The 21211-nt window shown below is 42.9% G+C and overlaps 1 protein-coding gene across 8 annotated transcripts in view; it reads left to right on the top strand.

The window, feature by feature from the left end:
- Positions 1 to 21211, top strand: part of EPHB1 (EPH receptor B1) — a 337865-nt gene that overhangs the window by 298252 nt on the left and 18402 nt on the right. For 5 of the 8 annotated variants that reach the window (XM_083741794.1, XM_083741793.1, XM_083741795.1 and 2 more), the window contains 5 exons: positions 326 to 573; positions 1470 to 1685; positions 8968 to 9117; positions 13665 to 13858; positions 15450 to 15605. In XM_083741794.1, coding sequence (XP_083597920.1) covers positions 326 to 573; positions 1470 to 1685; positions 8968 to 9117; positions 13665 to 13858; positions 15450 to 15605 — 964 coding nt within the window. Of the gene's footprint in view, positions 1 to 325; positions 574 to 1469; positions 1686 to 8967; positions 9118 to 13664; positions 13859 to 15449; positions 15606 to 16665; positions 17929 to 21211 lie in introns of all 8 variants that reach the window. The other 3 variants (XR_014565064.1, XR_014565065.1, XR_014565066.1) reach the window with 1 other exon arrangement.

Genomic DNA, 21211 nt, shown 5'->3' with positions numbered 1-21211 from the left:
AGGCTTCTGGACCTTTCAGCATTGTGATGTCATAGCGTCATGTCATGTGATAGTGCTAAAAGAAAAAATCTCCTTGGCCCAAACCTCCCTCTTTGACAATAGTTAAAGGTACAAGAATTGTGCTGTGTGTTGCTTCTCCTCACTTTATTACAGGGCTGGTATTTAGACATATGTTTTCCTGCCATTCACTTTTTGAAGAAATGTTTAGAATGTCTTGGGCAAGCACCTTGTCCTCGGCTTGGGTAGCTCTCATTTCTCTCTCCCCCCCCCCTTAAAATAGCAGAATGAGGAAAGTTGATTGTAAACGGTACCTGTTCCATTACAGGGGAGTTTGGTGAAGTCTACAAAGGGCGCCTCAAACTGCCTGGCAAGAGAGAAATCTATGTGGCTATTAAGACATTAAAGGCTGGCTACTCTGAGAAGCAGCGGCGGGATTTCCTGAGTGAGGCCAGCATCATGGGTCAGTTTGATCATCCAAACATCATTCGACTAGAGGGGGTGGTCACCAAAAGCCGCCCAGTGATGATTATTACAGAGTTTATGGAAAATGGTGCCCTGGATTCCTTTTTACGAGTAAGTATGACTTTCTCTCTTTTTGAAGTGATAATGAAATTGGATCGATTTAATGAGGCCAGCTCTCGTGGAGGTGTTCACTGTGCAATTCGGCCTTGCAAATGCAGGAGCATGCCTTTCCCTCCAAATTAAATCGTCCAAAACAACAATGACATCCTGGCCTTAATGTAATTATTGCTAAATCTGTTTGGAAGTTGCCCAAATGTTTACTGCATTTTGTAGCAACCCAGCTGATAAGTATTTTAAACAGATTTTATTGATTTTTCTATTTTTTAGCAGTTATTGTTTTTATCTTGAGTTCTGTCAGGGAAAAGGGCAGGATATAAATAATCACCATCATCCTAGGACTGTTAAATGGTCTCCAACTCTCCTTCTGACACCAATGGAGAGCTTCTCCTGCTCTTGGACCAGCCTTGCCCATTCTGGTGCTCTCAGGAAGTTTTGGACTCCAACCACCATCAGCCTTAGCAAAATGGCCAATGGTCAGGGATGGTGGGAGTTGGAGTCCAATAAGATATAGCGTATACCAGGTTGATGTAGCTTGCCATAGTAGGCAATGGCTTTTTCCTTGAGATTCCTTCATTGGTCCTTCCTTTTCTCAATTCTGTTCATTTACTGCTCATATTTTCATTGGCACTCCATCTCTTCCACTTATGCTTTCATTAGAATTAGTTTCCAGTCTATTGCCTGTTTTTTCTCCTTCCTTCAGCTACTGCTTCTGAGATTTCCTATCATCTCTTGGGACCGCTTCCTTCACATTTTCCCCAAATTAGCCTCCCTATCTGGCCAAATAGATCTCTGTTCCTTAGAGCCCGTATTGTAGGATACTATTCCCAGCCCAGATTCTTTGAATACAGAGGAATGCTAATTCTTTCATTTAACTTTCACTGATACAGCAAAATGATGGGCAGTTTACAGTCATCCAGTTGGTGGGGATGCTGCGAGGGATCGCAGCTGGTATGAAGTACCTTGCAGAAATGAATTATGTCCACCGGGACCTTGCAGCCAGAAATATCCTGGTCAACAGCAACCTGGTTTGCAAAGTATCTGACTTTGGCCTGTCACGTTACTTACAAGATGACACCTCAGACCCCACTTACACCAGCTCTTTGGTAAGTTCCTGTTCACATATCATGTATGTAAGAACTCACGTGGAGGGAGATGTGCAGTTTCCATTAATTCACTTTTAGTCAGTGATAACAGCTGCAACTATCCATTGGCCCTCTTCTAATGATTTCCATACAAAATGGTTTTAGTTGAATATCCATTCCAATATTTATTGCAGTCATAATTTGTTGTATGGTGATTATGAGGACCAAGGTCATATTGGAGACACATTTCAAGGGAGGCTTGGTCCCAAAGGAACTATATTTTGAATGGGAAATAGAGAGGAAGGGAGGAGAGAAAAAGTATCAGCCTAGGAACATGAGCAAACAGGTGATCATAGCAGATGGCAAGTTCAAGGGAACAGCAAAATAGTACTTATCACTGACACTTGTGATAGGCTCAGCACAGCAGCCACTTCATAGCCATTCAGCTTAATGAAATTTTTGAAGACACTGGATATGTGCTTTTTCAGAAGCATACATTGTTGCCGAAACAACGCACAGCTTCCTCTATCACTTCTCAGATTGCCAACAGCTCATTAAGTCCAGGTTTTAATACTGAAGTGTATATTGACTCTCAGTGTATATTGTAAAGCCATGATGTCACCTATTAAGTGGTTGCAGGTATTTTACTGTGTGGTTCAGACAGTGAACTCTTGCTTTTTAATGAAGGGAGGAAAGGCAGAATTCACAAGAAATTCAAAACACAGTTACAACAGCACTGTGGGATTTTGCAGTTCTTGATTTAAGATATGTCTTAGAGTTAATTCTCCTAAGAAAAGTTTGGTGGTTTTTCTTGGCAAGAGGCCATATTAGGTCACATTGTCTTGGCTGGCCTCAACATCGTTTGCAGTCTTAGCAGACCTTTCAGACTCCACAGTTGACTCAAATGGCTTCTTCTGCTGTCTTGCTGAGACTTGAAGGCAAAAGTGAGTGTTTTCAAGCAACACCAGTACTGATGACCAGCATCTACTGATCCTTGGCAGCAGCCCTTAGTGTGCCCTGTGAGGTATGTTAGGCTGAGAGACTGCGACTGGCCCAAGGTCAGTGGGCTATCTAATTGGCTTTAAGTCAGGATATCCTAAAGCACTGGTGATTGATGCCTGTCAAAACATTTCATAATTCTCTGAAAAGTTTGTTCCAGCACTGAATAGTATTTTCCTAAAATCATTCAACTTAAAATCTTTCTTCCTATGCCTTATGCTTTTTAAGGCTAGGTATATCTTTCATGAAGGACGCGGGTGGCGCTGTGGGTTAAACCACAGAGCCTAGGACTTGCCGATCAGAAGGTTGGTGGTTCGAATCCCTGTGACGGGGTGAGCTCCCATTGCTCGGTCCCTGCTCCTGCCAACCTAGCAGTTCGAAAACACGTCAAAGTGCAAGTAGATAAATAGATATCGCTCCGGTGGGAAGGTAAACGGTGTTTCTGTGTGCTGCTCTGGTTCGCCAGAAGCGGCTTAGTCATGCTGGCCACATGACCCAGAAGCTGTACGCCGGCTCCCTTGGCCAATAAAGCGAGATGAGCGCCGCAACCCCAGAGTCGGCCACGACTGGACCTAATAGTCAGGGGTCCCTTTACCTTTACCTATATCTTTCACAGTAGCTCAGTTTTAAAACTTCCGCTGTATTAAACAGAACTGGACATGGCATTTTCATAAGGTTTTTTTTAATGATGATGATGATGATGATGATGCAAATTGCTGAGGAAATGTAGGAAACTGATTTTAATATTGAAAAACTGAGAGAAACCAACATTGACAGATTCAGCCATCGTTGGCCTGCTCCACAATCTCCCTGTGGGCTCTGTGGCTGATTTGGGATTTGAACACAGGTATCCCCAATCTTGGTCTAACCACTACAGCACATAAAAGATAAGGGCCACCTTAATAGATGCTGTAGAAAAACCTTCAATATGTGTTCCATTAATTTAGAGGGTGTAGCTAAGTGGGTACTGTCTGTTCCAGAATTCCCTTCTAAGCACATCAGATCTTTAACCAACATCTTGCCAAACAAGCAGCAAGACAGAATTTTTGAAAGGTCCAGTGAAATGGGAAAGGTCCTTGCTTCAAGAAGTTTTGGGGACTTGACTGTGACATTTATACCTGACACTGGAGAGATTAGAACAGGATCACATGCATGCCATAGCTGTGTTCACTTGCAGAGCGAATACCAGCGACTGAGCCAGAAACAAGGAGCCAGCTGGTGTCAATTGGTATGAATTTCACTGGATCCGAAAATCCACTTTCCGGTGGTTGCAAATCAGTGGCATAGGTGCCCTTGCAGTCATTGCAGCCAGGCCAATTTACACCAGCTGAGAATCCTTGAATCAGCCATCCATGGCTTAACTGGGAGTTCAGTTTCCTCCCCAGGCTGCACACTGCGGCCCATTTAAGTAAATCAATGTGAGTTTAAACTGCCCGACACTGCCTGTCTGGATTGAGCATGAAGTGGCCTCTCCCACCTCTGGAGAAAAAGCAGATTTTCTCATCTGTATTTTTATAGTTAATTTATTCCACAAATGGCCTTCCCAGCAGCTGGGAAATGATGCACTGCCTGCAATTACATCACAGCCTCCCACGGCAGGTTCATAGCTCTGCTCTGGGGAAAAGGTAGGCAAAACAACCTTCAAGCAAATCTCTCCTCTTTTGGTTATTTAAATAGAGCTTTTATTACAACAACGAAATCTGTTTTGCCATCCATCTTTGAAAAGCAGCTGAAAACTAGAGCAAACATTTCCTCCCAGAGTCAGTGTCTTACGTTGTCTGTGTTTCTCTTCTTCCTCCCATTAGTTTTAATTATGGCATGAATCATTTACATGGAAACAAGATAATTGTTTTCTAACACTTCACATGCTCCGGCTGCTGCTTATTGCACTCCTCACTCTTCCATTGTGGCATGGCAGTCCTTACCCATCAAATAGGTCATAATGGTGTCTGCCTCCTGTTGGAGAGTCACTGGCTCAGATGAGAGGCACACTGCCACACATGGGATGAATGCAAGGTTTTAATCTTCACGCCCATTGAAGAGCTATTTTGAGTGGGAAGCTCTCTCCGATCTGATAAATTTATTAGGATTAGGTGAGCTGTCTCATCCTCCCTTTGTACAGGTGAGATATTATCCCAGTCACCAGTCTTAGGGTAAGTGTAAGGCAACGAAATCCTGCATTTGATATGCTAGTGAAATTTGCCAGAGCTAGACTCAGAAACCAGCTTTGGGGGCTCAAGACGCCTACTTCAGATGAAGTGTGGAAATGAATTTCCTCACAGCTTTCTCTCCCCTCCTTCCAATAAGTCCTGCCCCCACTGCTACTGGTGTAGCAGCCAAGAGAGGGGTATATATATTCCAACATACTGATGTGCTGATAAGGGTTGTAGGATGGGTGCCTGTATATAATTTTTACATGCACCTTAGATTAGCTCAGAAAACGAACCCTTTCCCCTGATTTTTTGAGCGGGTGAGGGGGAAGATAAGATAATTAAAGAATCAATTCAAGACAATGAGTCAACACAGCTAATGGGTTCTGGAGAGCTCACCCATCCCTTGTTCCTACCAATATTCCCAATATCAATAGCAACTTTTAACATGTTTGCTTTAACGCTTAAACATGCTCACTACTGCTGCTCATCATGCGAAAGGCTGGGCTGGATGAATCCCTAGCCGGAATTAAGATTGCCGGAAGAAATATCAACAACCTCAGATATGCAGATGACACAACCTTGATGGCAGAAAGTGAGGAGGAATTAAAGAACCTTTTAATGAGGGTGAAAGAGGAGAGCGCAAAATATGGTCTGAAGCTCAACATCAAAAAAACGAAGATCATGGCCACTGGTCCCATCACCTCCTGGCAAATAGAAGGGGAAGAAATGGAGGTAGTGAGAGATTTTACTTTCTTGGGCTCAATGATCACTGCAGATGGTGACAGCAGCCACGAAATTAAAAGACGCCTGCTTCTTGGGAGAAGGGCAATGACAGGCCTAGACAGCATCTTGAGAAGTAGAGGCATCACCTTGCCAACAAAGGTTCGTATAGTTAAAGCTATGGTTTTCCCAGTAGTGATGTATGGAAGTGAGAGCTGGACCATAAAGAAGGCTGATCGCCGAAGAATTGATGCTTTTGAATTATGGTGCTGGAGGAGACTCTTGAGAGTCCCATGGACTGCAAGAAGATCAAACCTCTCCATACTGAAGGAAATCAACCCTGAGTGCTCACTGGAAGGACAGATTGTGAAGCTGAGGCTCCAGTACTTTGGCCACCTCATGAGAAGAGAAGACTCCCTGGAGAAGACCCTGATGTTGGGAAAGATGGAGGGCACAAGGAGAAGGGGACGGCAGAGGACGAGATGGTTGGATAGTGTTTTCGAGGTTACCAGCATGAGTTTGAGCAAACTGCGGGAGGCAGTGGAGGACAGAGGTGCCTGGCGTTCTCTGGTCCATGGGGTCACGAAGAGTCGGACACGACTAAACGACTAAACAACAACAACTGCTGCTCACCCCTCCTACTATTGCTGGGCATCTCTGATTCTCCCCTGGTGCCCAGTTACTCCAGCACTTTCTTTCCCAAGACCATGGTTTTACCATTTTCATTTCTTTGATGATCTAGATATTTGAAATACACACTCAACAAGATTCAAATGAGCATGAACAGCACCATCACCTTGAACTCACTTTGTCAACTTCTGCACTAGTATAGCTTAGATCAGGGAAACTGAAGTTGATTGAGCTGTATGAAATGCAAAGCGCTGGTGGGAATCTGCATTTAAACCAGGAGAGCAGGGTTCAAAAAAGTCCCCTGCTGTGCACACAATCCCCCCACTGTTGCTGTAGTAACCATTAAGACATCAAAAGCACGTTCTCCATCTTCTGGTTTTAAATAGGTCCCTTCCCAACATTCTGACAGTAGGTATCTTTTGTAGCTATGCTGAGCTGTGCTCACTCAGAGAGGCATGTTTGCTGACATGCCCTGAAATATAATGAAAGGGAACCCACATTAGTTGCCTCCTAGAATTGGACAAATATAATTTCAAACCTAGCTACCAAGTATGTGTTGCTCCTCATCTGGTGTATTTGTGATGAGCTGTCATCTTTGCGCCAAGGGCAACTCCACTTCCTTGCCCTTCGCTTACCATCTTTCTTAGGGGAAGAGGCCCGAAGCAAAGGAAGTTTGCCTGTGCCACAATAGAAAACTGCCAAGGGTAAGGAAGTGTCACTCAGGATAAAACCCTGAAGGCCATAGTTTCTACTTGATATGCAAAGAGGTGCAGAGAAACAGCTGTTGCTGTCAGCCTTTGACGTCTGCTTTTGGGACTAGTAAGTGTGAGAGCACCTACATAATCCCTGCAGGAAACATGCTGTCCTTTCCAAAACACTTGAATGTTCCTTGGCATTCATGGGAATGAGATTTTGTTACTTTAGTTAGTGTTTACATTTAAACATCACAGCTGGAATAAATGTCATAATGTTAATTTTCTTACCACAAACGTCACATGCAGCAAATAACCTGTGCCTCCTTCTTCAAGGTGCATGTTCAGGAACAAGGTAAGTATATAAGCTAGGGCAGGGATGGGAACCACCTGTGGCTCTTCAGATATGTTTGGACTCCAACTCTCATCACCCCTGTGAGAACAACCAATAGGCAGGGATGATGGGAGTTGTAGTCTAGCAACATCTGAAGGGCCACCGGTTTCCCACCCCTAAGCTAAAGCCACAAACCTAGACTTATTCTTGGACACACAGACCTAAACCAGTTTTGTTGCTGTTCATGGAATCATGGGAATTACGGTTCTGAGAATGGAAAAACTACAATTTCTAGGGTCCAAGGTGTAAAACATGGCAAGCTAGTTCAATAGCCAACTGTAATCTAGTCATTGTCTGTCTAGCAACTCTTTGGTGTATTCCTTTTGCTCTCTGAACCTGTCACTTTACCAAGGAGAATAATAACAATGTCTTTTGTAAAATCTACTGAGACTTCCTAAGGAAACCTAAATCATTCTCCTCCTCCTCATACATCAGCACTTGAATAGCTGGTTTGTCTGGAATAGTGTTGCACTCTGAAATTTTGTATTTTGTGATTTTCCACTGATCTGTCAGGATTTGCAGTGAACCAAGGACATTGGCATTCATACTGAGCTTTCTTTTTAAAGCTTTCAATTGCTCTGGGTTTGTTTGTTTTTTAACGTGGACAATTAAGAGCAGGGGTAGCCAGCTTTATGTTATCGTCAAGCACCACTCTGTTCCCCAGATACTAGGAAGGTTGCATACAACTTGATGCTGGCCTGAGTTTAAAGGGAATGGTGAACCAGCACCCAGCTCAGATTGAACCCTAATGGTGATTTATTGCCCCCTGCAATTGATTAAGAACCAGATCCAGGTGTTTCCTGAATTGACCCATGTTGAGCTAATCTGGTGCCCTGGGGCTGTACACTGTCATAGAAACTAACAAAGTGCATTAGCCTTAAAAAATAAAATCAATTTACAAATCTTGGTGTTTTATTGTTTCTTAGAATTCCTGAGCAATGCCAGGTATATCCAGCTAGCCTACTATATATTTTGGGAAGTTGTTTCTCTGTTTATTATATGTTTGGACATATATGTTTGCTATATGTTTGGACACCTATATGTTTGTAACCAAATTTTGCATAATGATTTGTGAGATCAAGGAGCAGGTTTTCATCTATGAACGGGTAGAACTTGAAGCCATTTTAAATCAAGATTGTGGAACCTTTCAAAACAGCACTGACTTTAGCCACTGATTGCAAAACAGCACTGTGGGGTTTTGTTGTTGCTGTTATTTCTTAGAATTCCCAGCCGTGTTGGTCTGCCATAGTCGAAATAAAATTCCTTCCAGTAGCACCTTAGAGACCAACTAGGTTTGTTCTTGGTATGAGTTTCCGTGTGCATGCACACTTATTCAGATACGTGTGCATGCACACAAAAGCTCATACCAAGAACAAACTTAGTTGGTCTCTAAGGTGCTACTGGAAGGTATTTTTTAAATATAATTTTATAGTTATTGTTTGTTAGTTTCATCGCTTTTAGGTTTAGGTCTCCCAAGGTGGCACAAAATATAAAATTCAAATAACAACTGTAACATGGGGGGGGGGAATGGGGGGATTTGAAACACGCTAATACATATTAAGGAATTATGTCTAAAAGAGTCGTAGTAACAACATGTAAAACTGTCAGCAGAATAAAACATGACTAGTAGCCATCAATACTCACGTCCTCCAGGAATTTGTATAATGGCCTTTAAAGGCATCTATAGTTAACACTTGTCTTTTCTTCTCTTTCAGGGTGGGAAGATCCCAGTGAGGTGGACGGCCCCAGAAGCCATCGCCTACCGCAAATTTACCTCTGCCAGCGATGTGTGGAGTTATGGGATTCTCATGTGGGAAGTGATGTCATTTGGGGAAAGACCCTATTGGGACATGTCCAACCAAGATGTGAGTTTGGTGAATCCCTCCCTTAGACCACAGAAGCCATATTCTTTTGTTTTTCTCAAGGGTGGAAAGAATTTTTTGCAACCACACTTCCAGCAAGAATTGCTCAATAGTTTTCCAGTGCTATGTCAACTGTCGTTATTTCAGCAAAATCTTTTGTATGGAATATGTCTTAGTGTAGCTTTTCCTTTAAGGGGAGGTCTTTCTGCATAGGGAGTGGTTGGTTGGGACAATGGAATATACTTGTACAATACTCTTTCTTTCCCATACACAGCAGCATTATTTTTCTGCCTGATATCATTCCTATCTACCTGGGCTCCATCCCCCCCCCCATGTAGGTTAGTGTAGCCCTCACGTAAATCAATATTGAAAGGAAGAAAGACGTTTGAAGAGGGACATTGATAAACTTGAACATGCCCAGAGGAGAGCAGCCAGGATGAAGAGAGGTCTGGAGTTTGTCCTATGATGCTGGTTTTAACCATTAAAGCCCTATATGGCCTAGGACCCTCGTACCTACAGGACTGCCTCTCCTGGTATGTCCCATGGAGGACCTTACAGTCTTCAAACAAAAACATATTGGAGGTCCTGGGCCACAGGGAGGTTAGGCTGGCCTCAACCAGAGCCAGGGCTTTTTTGGCTGTGGCCCCAATTTGGTGGAACGCTCTGTCACAAGAGACTAGGGCCCTGCGGGACTTGACATCTTTCCGCAGGGCCTGCAAGACAGAGCTGTTCCACCAGGCCTTTGGCCAAGGCACAGTCTGGTCCCCTCCTTTGGTAATCCTCACAGAACTCTAGCCCAATGGTTGCCATTAATTTGTTTTTGAATTGATTTTAGAATGCTGTGTTACTTTTATTGTTGTTAGCCGTTCTGCTATTATTATGGGAGACAGTTGAAAGAGCCAGGTATATTTGGTCTAGAGAAGATTAAGGGGAGGCATGATCATTGTCTTCAGATATTTGAAGCACATATATGCAGAGCACAGCATAGGCTTGTTTTCTGTTGCTCTAGAGCAGGAATGGGTGGAGATTTTGGGAAAACCAATTTCAGCTAAACATTAGGAAAAAGTTCCTGAAGGTAAGAAATGTACAGCAGTGCAGCAGACTGCCATGGAAGGTGGGGAGTTCTCTGCTGGAGGTATTCAAGCAGTTTGGTTGCTGTAGTTTTAGCAGAGGGATGCTGTAGTTGCATCCTGCATTGTGGAGGGGTTGGACTAGAGGAACTCCAAGCTCCCTTCCAACACTCTTTGGAAAAAGTCCGTCTAATCTAGCATCCCGTTCAAATGTCCATGACGCCCACCAAAAGAGCCTTCCCTCATTTTATGCTTCCAGGAGCTGTTACTCAGTGACTTGTGGCTTCTGAACATTGAGGTTCCATTTAGCTGGTGTGGCTAATAGCTCTTGAGAGAACCATCACCTACAGTTTCCTCTCTCACAAAGCCACTTAAAAAGAGGCAGCCACCACATGTTGTGGCAGTGAATTCTAGGTGTTAACTATGCTTGGGTAAGATAGTGCTTCCTTATATATATTCTGAATACCTTGTTCATTCTAAATCTCTTGTCAATCAGCATTAACCCCCTCCCTGGTTCTTATATTATGAGAAAAAGCAAGAAACCACATATTACTGCATTCTTATACTGTAAACCCCCCTGTGATCTTTGGATAAAGAGTGGTATATAAATTTTAGTAGTAGTAGTAGTAGTAGTAGTAGTAATAATAATAATAATAATAATAATAATAATAATAATAATAATAAATAATTCTCTTCATACTATTCATGATAAATGTCTGTTGTGTTAATTGATCTTACCTCCCCAAAAGAGCATTTCGTAGCCCTAAGGCTGTTCAGCAAGCACTTTCTTTTTAAGATCGAACAATCTTGCCTCGCCTTGTTAGCTGTGCAGTGAACAACTGGCACATCCATTTCACCTTCCACAGTGTGCTGTGTGCACAAAGAAGGATGTTTGTTAGCGGTGTCCACAACTATATATTACAACATTGTAGAAGTGCAGTATGGAAGACAAGTCTCTCCGTAATCACACAGCCACACTGAGCCATGCAGTGACACCTTTTGTATCTGAGCACTGGGGCTGCCTGTTTTATCTACTGGTGATTTCCAGGCGGAAATGTTGGGAGTCAGTTCCAGTGCTGATGCATGCTGGGCCCTCGAGAAAGGCTGGGAAATGCTAGCTGTGAGGTGCAAACTCCAGCTTGCCATTCCCTTCTTCTTATTTTCCCTTGAACCTGTGCTGCAAAGAAAGAGTTTCGGAGATGAAAGAAGCTGAGAAGGGGAGAGGAGCAGAGGAAGAGGAGCCAGTATGGTGGTAATTGGACACTAGGAACCTGGCAGGCCTTTGAAAATGTTCAGAGGGTTTATGAGCCAGGCACAGAGACTTGATGAAGTCCTGCACTCCAGCATGATAGGCAGAGATAATGAGAGTGGCGGCTGCTAACAGGGAAGGGACTACCTTTGTCTTGAAGCTTCAGAACTCAAATTAACCTCTCAATGCCCTGCTTCCTTCGGAGAGAGGAATGTTTCCTTTGCTTCTTGTGCAGAGGGCACACACCTCTTCCTTTACTCCATATTAGTGTTCTGAACACTGGCTGGGAAAAAGAGCTCAATTTCTAAAGGAAAACGAGGATGGGGAACATACCTTAGCCCAGGAGGGATAGAGCAGGGCGGCTCTGGAGGAGAGGCAACATTTTATCTGGCTGAATCCAGTGCTAAATTTACCACATTCCAACCACCCAACAGTTTAATCCATATAACAAGAGAGATTCTTTTCTAAGCCTTATTGCCATTCCTGCTGTGGTTGAGCTTCACTAGTAGAGCACTATGGGAGGACCTGTAGAGAGTAAATTAGTAAGATGAGCCAAATGAGATTCTTCTAAGCAGCAAGGGCAGGTAAATTGCTCCTTCTGTTATATATTTGAGTTTTTAGTTCAGTCTGCTGGTTAGTGGGTGGGAATATCCTTTTGTTTTATTGTTAGTGTGCTGTCAGAATTTTCTGTCACTGTTATGGGATGACTTGTTTTTTGTTCTTTGTACACCTCCCCCAATATATTGTATGGAATGTTATTGTTTCAAAATAATTTCATATCTATCTTTCTATCCATATCTATCATCTATCTATCTATCTATCTATCTATCTATCTATCTATCTATCTATCCATCTATCAGTGTAAGTGTCTCGCTTACCATTTAGGTAACAAGCAACATAAGTAGTAGTAGTAGTAGTAGTAGTAGTAATAATAATAATAATAATAATAATAATAATAATAATAATAATAATATTGCCACTGACCAACCTGTGTGAAGTTAAACACTAACTTAGGACCAAGCTAGATAGGAATCACATGATGGGTCCTTGGGTGCTTGTTTTTTCTATGCTAAATAGCAGCCACCAAGGGATACCAATCCAGATAGGAATGCTGGGGCTTAAACTTTTTCCCTCTGACACAATCCCAGTCTGGACTATATGCCTCATGACCAGTATTAGCATTCATATACACACACACTTTTGACTAGCAGGCATCCTACCTTGCTTCCTTTTGCTGCACTTTTGGTTGCAGATATAGCATTGGCATGCCTGGTGGGTGCAATGGGGACAGTTGCCCTTGACCTCATGTATGGAGGCAGGCCACATCCGCACTGATGAACAGTACACTCCACGTGGTAGGGGAAAGGGCTCAAGTGAATATTCAGCCTCTCAGCCTTGCAAAGGCCCTGACCATGGCCAATTGTAGAGGAAGAGGACTGCCAGCTTGAATTGAATTTGCAGGACCTGCAAGCAAACAATACAGCAAGCAGACTTAACATGGACACTGGTACCAGAGCCTGCAATAAACCCAGATGCCAACTTTGCTGCCACATACACCCAGACAACACCATCACTGGACCCAACAACATCAAACATACCATCTCAGGCCTATTTAATTGCTTATCTTCTAGACCTGGTTTTAATAGAGATATTGGATTCCTGTCTCATTACATATGCTAATCATCTGCATACTATCCCTTGCTTTTTCCTGTAGGACTAATTGCAGTCGTTAACAGTTGTCAACAGGTTTACCATACCCATTGAGTCAATCTCCCATCTTCTACTACACTCCTGAGAAAAAACTCCACCCTACCCTCCCACCATATATGGGACTTCTGTTTCAGTGTTTCTGAAGAAGTGTGCATGCACACAAAGCTTATACCAAGAACAAACTTAGTTGATCTCTAAGGTGCTACTGGACAATGATTGATAGGTAGGTAGGTAGGTAGATAGATAGATAGACTGCATCAGACCAACATGGCTACCTACCTGAATTTGCAGGCACCATCTAAAGTGAATATGAAACCTCTTTTTATTGGTCCTAATGAAAGGGTTTGGGCACACCCAGCAAGGGTCTAGGAGGTTTTTCCTTCAAGTTAAAATGTTACCCCCCCCATCCTTTGTTGCTGTTTTTCTTTTTTTAACAAAAAAACACTGATGACTCTCCAAGTTGTTTTTCTTAACGTTTCTATTTATCTCTTTAACTTACCAATGCACTTTTATTTTTGTAGGTAATTAATGCAATTGAACAAGACTACCGGCTCCCTCCTCCCATGGACTGCCCAGCTGCCCTCCACCAGCTTATGTTAGATTGCTGGCAGAAAGACCGCAACACCCGGCCACGCTTTGCTGAAATAGTTAACACCCTAGACAAAATGATCCGTAATCCAGCAAGTCTCAAAACTGTGGCTACCATCACCGCTGTGTAAGTTTCCAGCTGCCTTGCTGCGTAGTGGCTGAGGCCCTGAAAGCCATATTTGGCATTGCAAGTAGAACTGCCAAGTAGCTTTTATATATATATATATATATATATATATATAAAACTTAGTTGATTAATAATCTCTCTTAAATTTTAAAATGATTAATTAATCAGTTTTATTTAAATACATTTGCATATTACCAAACACTTAAAATATGGCTCTTTTAAAGGAGAGTGAGACAATTTACCATTTTAATTAACAGAAACTACTACTTGTTGTTCTTGTTCATTCTATAGTACAGTTACATAACAAAACAGTAAATCATCAAAACAGAATCAAGTTGCTCTTAAGTGAGTCCTGCCAGTAAAAGTTCCTGTCAATTAAAGCATTGGATCAGCTCAAGCTTCAGAATATAACCTATTGGTTAAAGGTTGTGATTCAAAGCCAAAGAGAAGCAGAGAGGCCTGCATTGTGTTTACTGACTCCTAAAGTACTATTTTTGATCCCCCTGCTCCCAACTTCCCAGAAGAAAAGAAGGTGGCAGGAATGGCCCGAGCCATGTGAGTGTGCAGGCTGTGGAAGAGGAAGCTATAGCCACTTCATTCCCCCCTAGTTCTTTTGCTGCATCGAGCTAAGCCTGGACAAACCATGAGCTGTAAACCATGGGACCATCCTTGGTGACAGCTCATAGTTAGTCTGGGGAGAGCTAAACTATGAACCCAGGTTTGGGTGACATGCTCAGCCAAGTCATGGCACCACAACAAAATGACCAGAGAGAGGCAAAGTGGGTGGTATCTCTTTTCCATGAACCTGTATGCTTCCATGGTCATGCTAAGCCATGGTTGGCTCAGTGTGGTGTGCAAAGCAGACTACCATGTAGGAGCATCCAAGGACTCCATACCAAACACATTCCTCCTTGTCATCCCCACTCCCTCCAGATGAATCCTAGTGGGGCAGGGAATGTCACTTTGGCTGAAGCCAATGCAGATGCCACAGATTCTCCAAGCCCAGGAAGTACAGCTACCAAATTAACTTTTTACTGTCCAGAGCATCTAGAAACTCTGTGTGGCGGATGGGACTGCCACCTTTCCATTGGAAAGTTATGTGTGGAGAAGCAGAGGTGTCCTACTTTGCATCAAACAGGCCATAGCCAGCACTAAAACACTTTTTGCACATCCAAAACTGGCCTATTGAGGATGCAGTTCTGACATAAGCTCCCTGGCATGCTAGTTTTGAATTTGCATGAAGAGGGCTTTGTTTTTTAAAAAGAAAAAGTACAAGAGGGAACATTCAGACATTTGATCCTCATCCTTCAGCCTGAAGTGGTGTCATCTGGTAGCAGCATCAGGTGAGCCTGGTGTTCCTGTGTTTTGCCTCATGGAAATGTGGGAAGGTGTATCTGGCACCACTGAGTGAATGGGATGGAAGAGAATGAAGGTTGGAATTTGTCCAGTCACAGGACCAGGTAGGTTAGTGAGAGGAAAATAAGCGGAACCTCAATTACCCAATCTTTTCTCATACTGCCTTTGTTTTTCTTATCATAGTTCATAGTTAATGACTATTCCGCCCTGATCTATTGTTTGTCTCATGATCTAGGCCTTCTCAGCCACTGTTGGACCGCTCCATCCCTGATTTCACTGCCTTTACCTCAGTAGAAGATTGGCTCAGCGCCATCAAAATGAACCAGTACAGAGACAGTTTTCTGACTGCTGGATTCACGTCCCTTCAATTAGTTGCCCAAATGACATCAGAGTAAGTGGTGCCTTCTCATTCTCACTTCAGTTTTTAGCACACAGATTGAATGAGTGTTCTTACCTCAGTGATGAGAGAAGACGGAAACAGGTTTCAAGAATTCACTGGGCAGATTCTGGATCAGAGTAGAACTTCAGCACTGGGAATGTGCTGACTTCCTGAAAACAGGGATTTATTTTTTCCCATTTTTTGTTTGGCCTTTGAAAATGAACCACTTCCTTTCTGACTTCATATGGAGTCTATTGCTGTGCTGTTTTTTTTTCCTGTTGTTGTTGGCATGTTTAAATTCTGTTATTTCATGGATATTTTATTGTCATTGGGTATTATTTTAGTTTCTGAACTGCTTTTGGAATGAATGTGTGTGTGTGTACACACACACACACATTTTAAGTAAGTAAATATATAAGGAAGGGAAGCAGGTCATAACTTGTAAGGCAAAATGTCTCCTCCCACAAACTCTTTACCACTTTGCCTCCATTTCTCTTGGCCAGATTAATTTGCTCCCAGAATTCATTTGCGCTCCAAAACTTCCACATGTTCCTTGCTCCCACGCTAACCATTAGCTTCATTCATCATCAAGGGCTCTTCAACCAGTAAGCTATACTCTCAGGTATTCACCCACTCGCTGCCATCTTCCCAGTAGCCCTCCACCTAGAGGTCAAGACACAATGAATCCATAGTGTTGGGTGTTTCTGATGTGGTGTCCCGTCCCCCCATTCAGGGATTGCAGTAGCTCCATAATCTTGGATGCAGAAGCCTAGAAAAGAGCATGTGGTTATGTGGTTAGGCAGTTAGCATCTTTGCAGAAAGGGAAAATAGACTCCCTAATCCTTTTGTGCTCAAGTGTCCGTTTGTTGTGGCTTTGAGAAAAGTAATACTTTTGGCTCATACACATATGCACATTCATCCCATGTCTTTGCTGATCTTTGGTTACCAGCCTAGTTTCCTGTACTGCAGTTTGAATTTGCCAGGCCATGTATCATGTCTACATAGCCAAAGGAGAGACTTGGGACAAAGGTCTCTACTGCACGAGTATGATCCTGTCTCTTGTCTTTTGCAGAGATCTTCTAAGAATAGGGGTGACCTTAGCTGGACACCAGAAGAAGATCCTGAACAGTGTCCAGTCTATGAGAGTACAGATGAGCCAGTCGCCAACTTCGATGGCATGATGCTTCGTGTCTTCTTACAACAATGGGGGAAAAGAGGGGAGGACAGAGGAGGGTTGGATGTGGGAGGGGAGGGTAAGCCGACAAGACAGTGAGATGTTTGCAGAGGTTGGATTATCGTCTGAGAACTTTTAGGAGCTGCAGGCGAAGAGGACACAGGACTTGTTTCAACATGGCAACTTCCGTTTCTCTCCAACAGAAGCACACTTACTGATGCCATGGGAAGCAGCATATAAATAAGTATAAATATGTACAAACCATATATTTAAAAAAAGCAGTGAAGACAAACCAATGTGTGTTGGGAGGAAAAGAGACTCTAATCCCACCACCAGTGAGCAGTAGTCAAGGGGCTGGTGGGAAGGAGAGAGATGCAACCCAGAGCAACCATCTTCAGCAATCATGTTCCTTTTCTTCTCTTCTTACGTTCTCCTGATGGAGTCCTTCTCACCCACCCATTTCCCTGTTTTGCTCATAAACCCTGGGGAATTTTCTTCAACAGTCTCTACAGCTACCTACTAGAATATCAAGGTATTGTTCCACCAGTTACCAAAGGACTTCACTGACCACTGCATGGGGGATCCAGAACAATCCAGTTAATGTCTTCATATTGAAGAAGAGATGTACCTTCAATAGAAAACCTTGTTTTTTTCTTTTGCTTGCATTTTTTTGCAAAAAGGGAAAAAAATCCTCATGGAAAAGAAGAAAGAGAGAAGGTGTTCCCGCGAGTGTGCGTGTGTGCGTCTGTATGTTGTCAACTTAACTGAGGAGTCACTCACTGCTTGTCCATAGCAGGGAAAAAAACCAAGTGGGACTGACGGAAGATAAATTCACCACCTCCGGGGAAACTGGAGATTCAGTGGGGAACAGAAGTGGTATGTTTTGCTTTCTGTCTAGATCAACTGCGCATGGAACATGTAATAGGAAATGGGGGGAGAAAAGGGAAAGCAAAGGATTTCATAGGAGGAAGAAAGCAGAAGAGTGGACTATGCAACAAGGGTTTCGTGTAAAACTGTTACAGGATGCACAACTGTAGAGGCAACTGAACAGTAGAATCTAGCATCCCAGGGACCAACAGAGGAAGACTCGGGGATATTTAGTTTCCTTGTGTGGACCTAAGAATTTTGATATATATTCACTTTGGTTTCATGCCATCAGAGGTAGGTTCATGTGCTGCATCCATCTGTCTTTCCATCCCTTTCCTTTACTGCTTGTCCCTTATGTTTCTTTAACATTCTTTCATTTGGCCCTTTGCCCTCTATATATTATCATTCTGGTAACTTAGCTCATTTAAAGTAGACAACAAATTAGCTATACCTCACAGTATATAGAAGGAACAGTAGCCCTTTAATCAGAAGAGTTTATGCAAATGACCCTGAGATTAAGAGTCCCATGCTCTACCGACTGAGCTAGCCGGGCACTACAAGAGTTTATGCAAATGAATTCTCCCTTAACGAGGCTTTTAACTAGACTGTTATAATTGTACACTGTCACTTTTTAAGGGATGCAGCCAACTGTCAGCTTGCACTTCATTAAAAAAATGGGTGCAATCAGCTATTTTTTTCTAAAGCAAACCTGGAAATGCAGCTGGCTTTCAGAATTGGAAGAGACCTAATGGGTTATCTAGGCCAACCCCTGCCCTAAACATCATCTTATAAATATAAGCATCTTCCATTTGATGTCAGTCTGGGGGAGGGGGAATGTTTTAAGTCCAAAGGAAAATAATTCCACTACTTCACTAGACAACTGGCAGGTGGGTACATTATCTACATCGCCAGTGCATTGAGTCATTGTGATCCCATAGTATAATAAGGCTTCCTTCAGACAACACTTGTTTTATGTGATCTTTCACATAATATAAAGGCCACTTCTGAAAATATAGTGAAAAATTAGTGTTCATTTCCATGTTAATTACTTCGGGGGGGGGGGAGTGCTGTAATTTCCCTGCAGTTTTCATGGATCATGCCAACACAGCTCACATGATGAAATTTGGGGTGGTATTCTGGCATACAGTTCTTTTTCTCACCATTTTCATGGGTGAGTCATGGGGGAACAGAAGCCCTCATGTGCATAAAGGGTGGCAACATATCTGATGCCACCCGCTGGTGTGAATAAAAATTTGCCCAATATGGTGGTATGTTCCATTATGTATATTCCATAGTGCAACAGGTGATCCAGTTTAAAAAGAAGCACTAGCATTATAACCAGCTAAACTAATGCAATAAACCACATCTGAATGTACCCTAAGATGCACATACACCAATGGTAGTAGTATCCATACCTGTTTTCTCTTAAAGGAGCTTTGCAGCTCTTCTACCAAATTTTCTTGCCATGACCCTAATTCTAGTCAGCTCTGTGAGTGTGTGTACATGCATGTGCCTATTTCTGTATATTAATCACCAATGCATACAGGAGAAATGTGTGTAAAAAGCGCCACCTATTTAAGTGGGAAGTATTTTTGTGCAGGTAGGCAATGTTATTTTTAAAAGTGTTTGATAGTCCAGAATGTCTGAAAAGAGCTTCTCACCATCGCAGAATTAAAGCTGAAAGGATATATTGATTTTCCTGGGCCAAATGTGGAAGCATGTCATTTGCACCCATGCTCATCACACCTCTGTCATAATCCCATCTGTAGGTTTGGGTGGGTGGGCAAGTGCATATGCAGCAAATGTAGGTGTAGTAGAATTATCCGTCATCATCACCTCCAGGCTAATCTTTCTGTATAATATCTTGCATCTCTTCTTATATCATGGCATTCCACAGCTTCTTTTGCAGCATCACAGACGTCGCATAAATCAGCCACTGTGTTTACAACTACTCTGGCCTCACCGTGGGAGCTATAAAACTTATTTATTCAAAAGCAGAGTTGAGTAATATTATGAAGGTTACCCTAATTCCCCCCTCCTCAAGCTCATGTTTCAGCAGCAGTCCACTTGGCAGCCCCAACTCACGCCCCGTGGGTTTGTGCTCCCTTCCCCTGGTTCGTCAGGATCTGCCACAAATCAAAACAAGATGTTTAGTGGAATAGATCTTTTGTTCAGTAATGTTTGCTTTAGGGATATTCTGGAGTTGATGGAGCTCCATATTTGGGGTTGGGAAGGATTTCCCTCCACTTGCTTTGATTTGCTAATTTGAACATATTCATATTCCTCGCAATGAGTGTGACCATTTGGCCTATCTCACTCCTTACCTTCTAGTCAGGGCCGGTGTGAGTTAAGTGAGTGGATGGCTTTAGCATTTGAAAGAGAGATGGGTTAGGTGGCCTTTCTGACGCTTTTCAGTGTTGTGAGAGAAGGAAGGGTGATGGAGCACCAGCCAGTCTCTGGCAAATTACCACAAAACAGGGAGACCTGAAGGCTTCTTTATATCATTGCCATCTGATTATTAGGAAAGTTCCCTGCAGCCCAGGTTAGAAGGAGATGCTAACAAGATGCAAAAGAATGATGTTTTATCTTGCAGGGCCTCCCCAGACAGGCAGCGGAAAAAAGCCCCTTGTTTAACAACACAAGGGAGTGTTCTTAGCCCTGTCTGATAGCCAGTCATGAATCCCTTCTGGAGTATTCAGCACAAAAATCTGTATTCAAGTATGTTGTCAAACCAAATACAACATGCATAGAAAAGGTGTATTCTGAATATTAATCCTCTAAACCAGTCCATTGATATTCATGCAAGGTGGGTTGAAGGAGCTTTTGTGCTCATTTCTTATGACTTTTGCTTTTATTAGGATAAATCCAAAGGTGTGAAAAGCACGACAATGATGACTCAAGCTATAAATACGCCGTTCTACCTATCTGGCAATATTGCTCCTAATTTAATGCGAGTTTGTCATATTCTTCCATGCCTCTGAAAGCTTGCTTGGCATCACTTGTGAAGTTTGTTAGCCTTGCGCAGACAGAACTGAACAGCTAGTTACCTGAGTGGTTATTTTTAGTAGCACCTGGTGACCACAGGAAAATGCCTGTCCGTTTTGGCTCTCAGCTCATGATGAGCTGGTTGTGTACACTCTTGTCTATGCCATGGGCACTCTGTGGAATGCAGAGATGACCGGGAGGCTGGCAAAGCGGGTGCGAATGCTCCACCAGTGCAAGGATTTCTGCTTCTGCAATGGAAGGTTATCTCCATCTCCTGCCCCTGTGCACCCCTAAATGGGTTCTAGGGGTTCCCTTGACCCTCTGGAGAAGATTTCCAAAGGCTGCATGGTGTGGGGAGGGCGGGCGGGTTGGAGAATCCCATTCTGCAAGTGGAAACTCTTGAACTCACAGGACTGCTTAGTTGAATATTGCCCAAAATGCCCCATTCCAACAGTATTTTGCAGAGCTGAGGGCTAGGAAGCAATGGCGAGAGAGCAACTAGTAGAAGGTTTGCAGACGATTTCTTTGAACACTACTGACAGCTCATTATTGAGCCTATTCAGTGGTTGTGATGTCAGCAAAGAAAGTTATT

This window comes from Podarcis gaigeae (assembly GCF_964106915.1).
Source record: "Podarcis gaigeae genome assembly, chromosome: 5".
Lineage (NCBI taxonomy): Eukaryota > Metazoa > Chordata > Lepidosauria > Squamata > Lacertidae > Podarcis > Podarcis gaigeae.
Note: the sequence above shows the minus strand (reverse complement) of the source record. Positions and strands in the feature narration are given on the sequence as shown.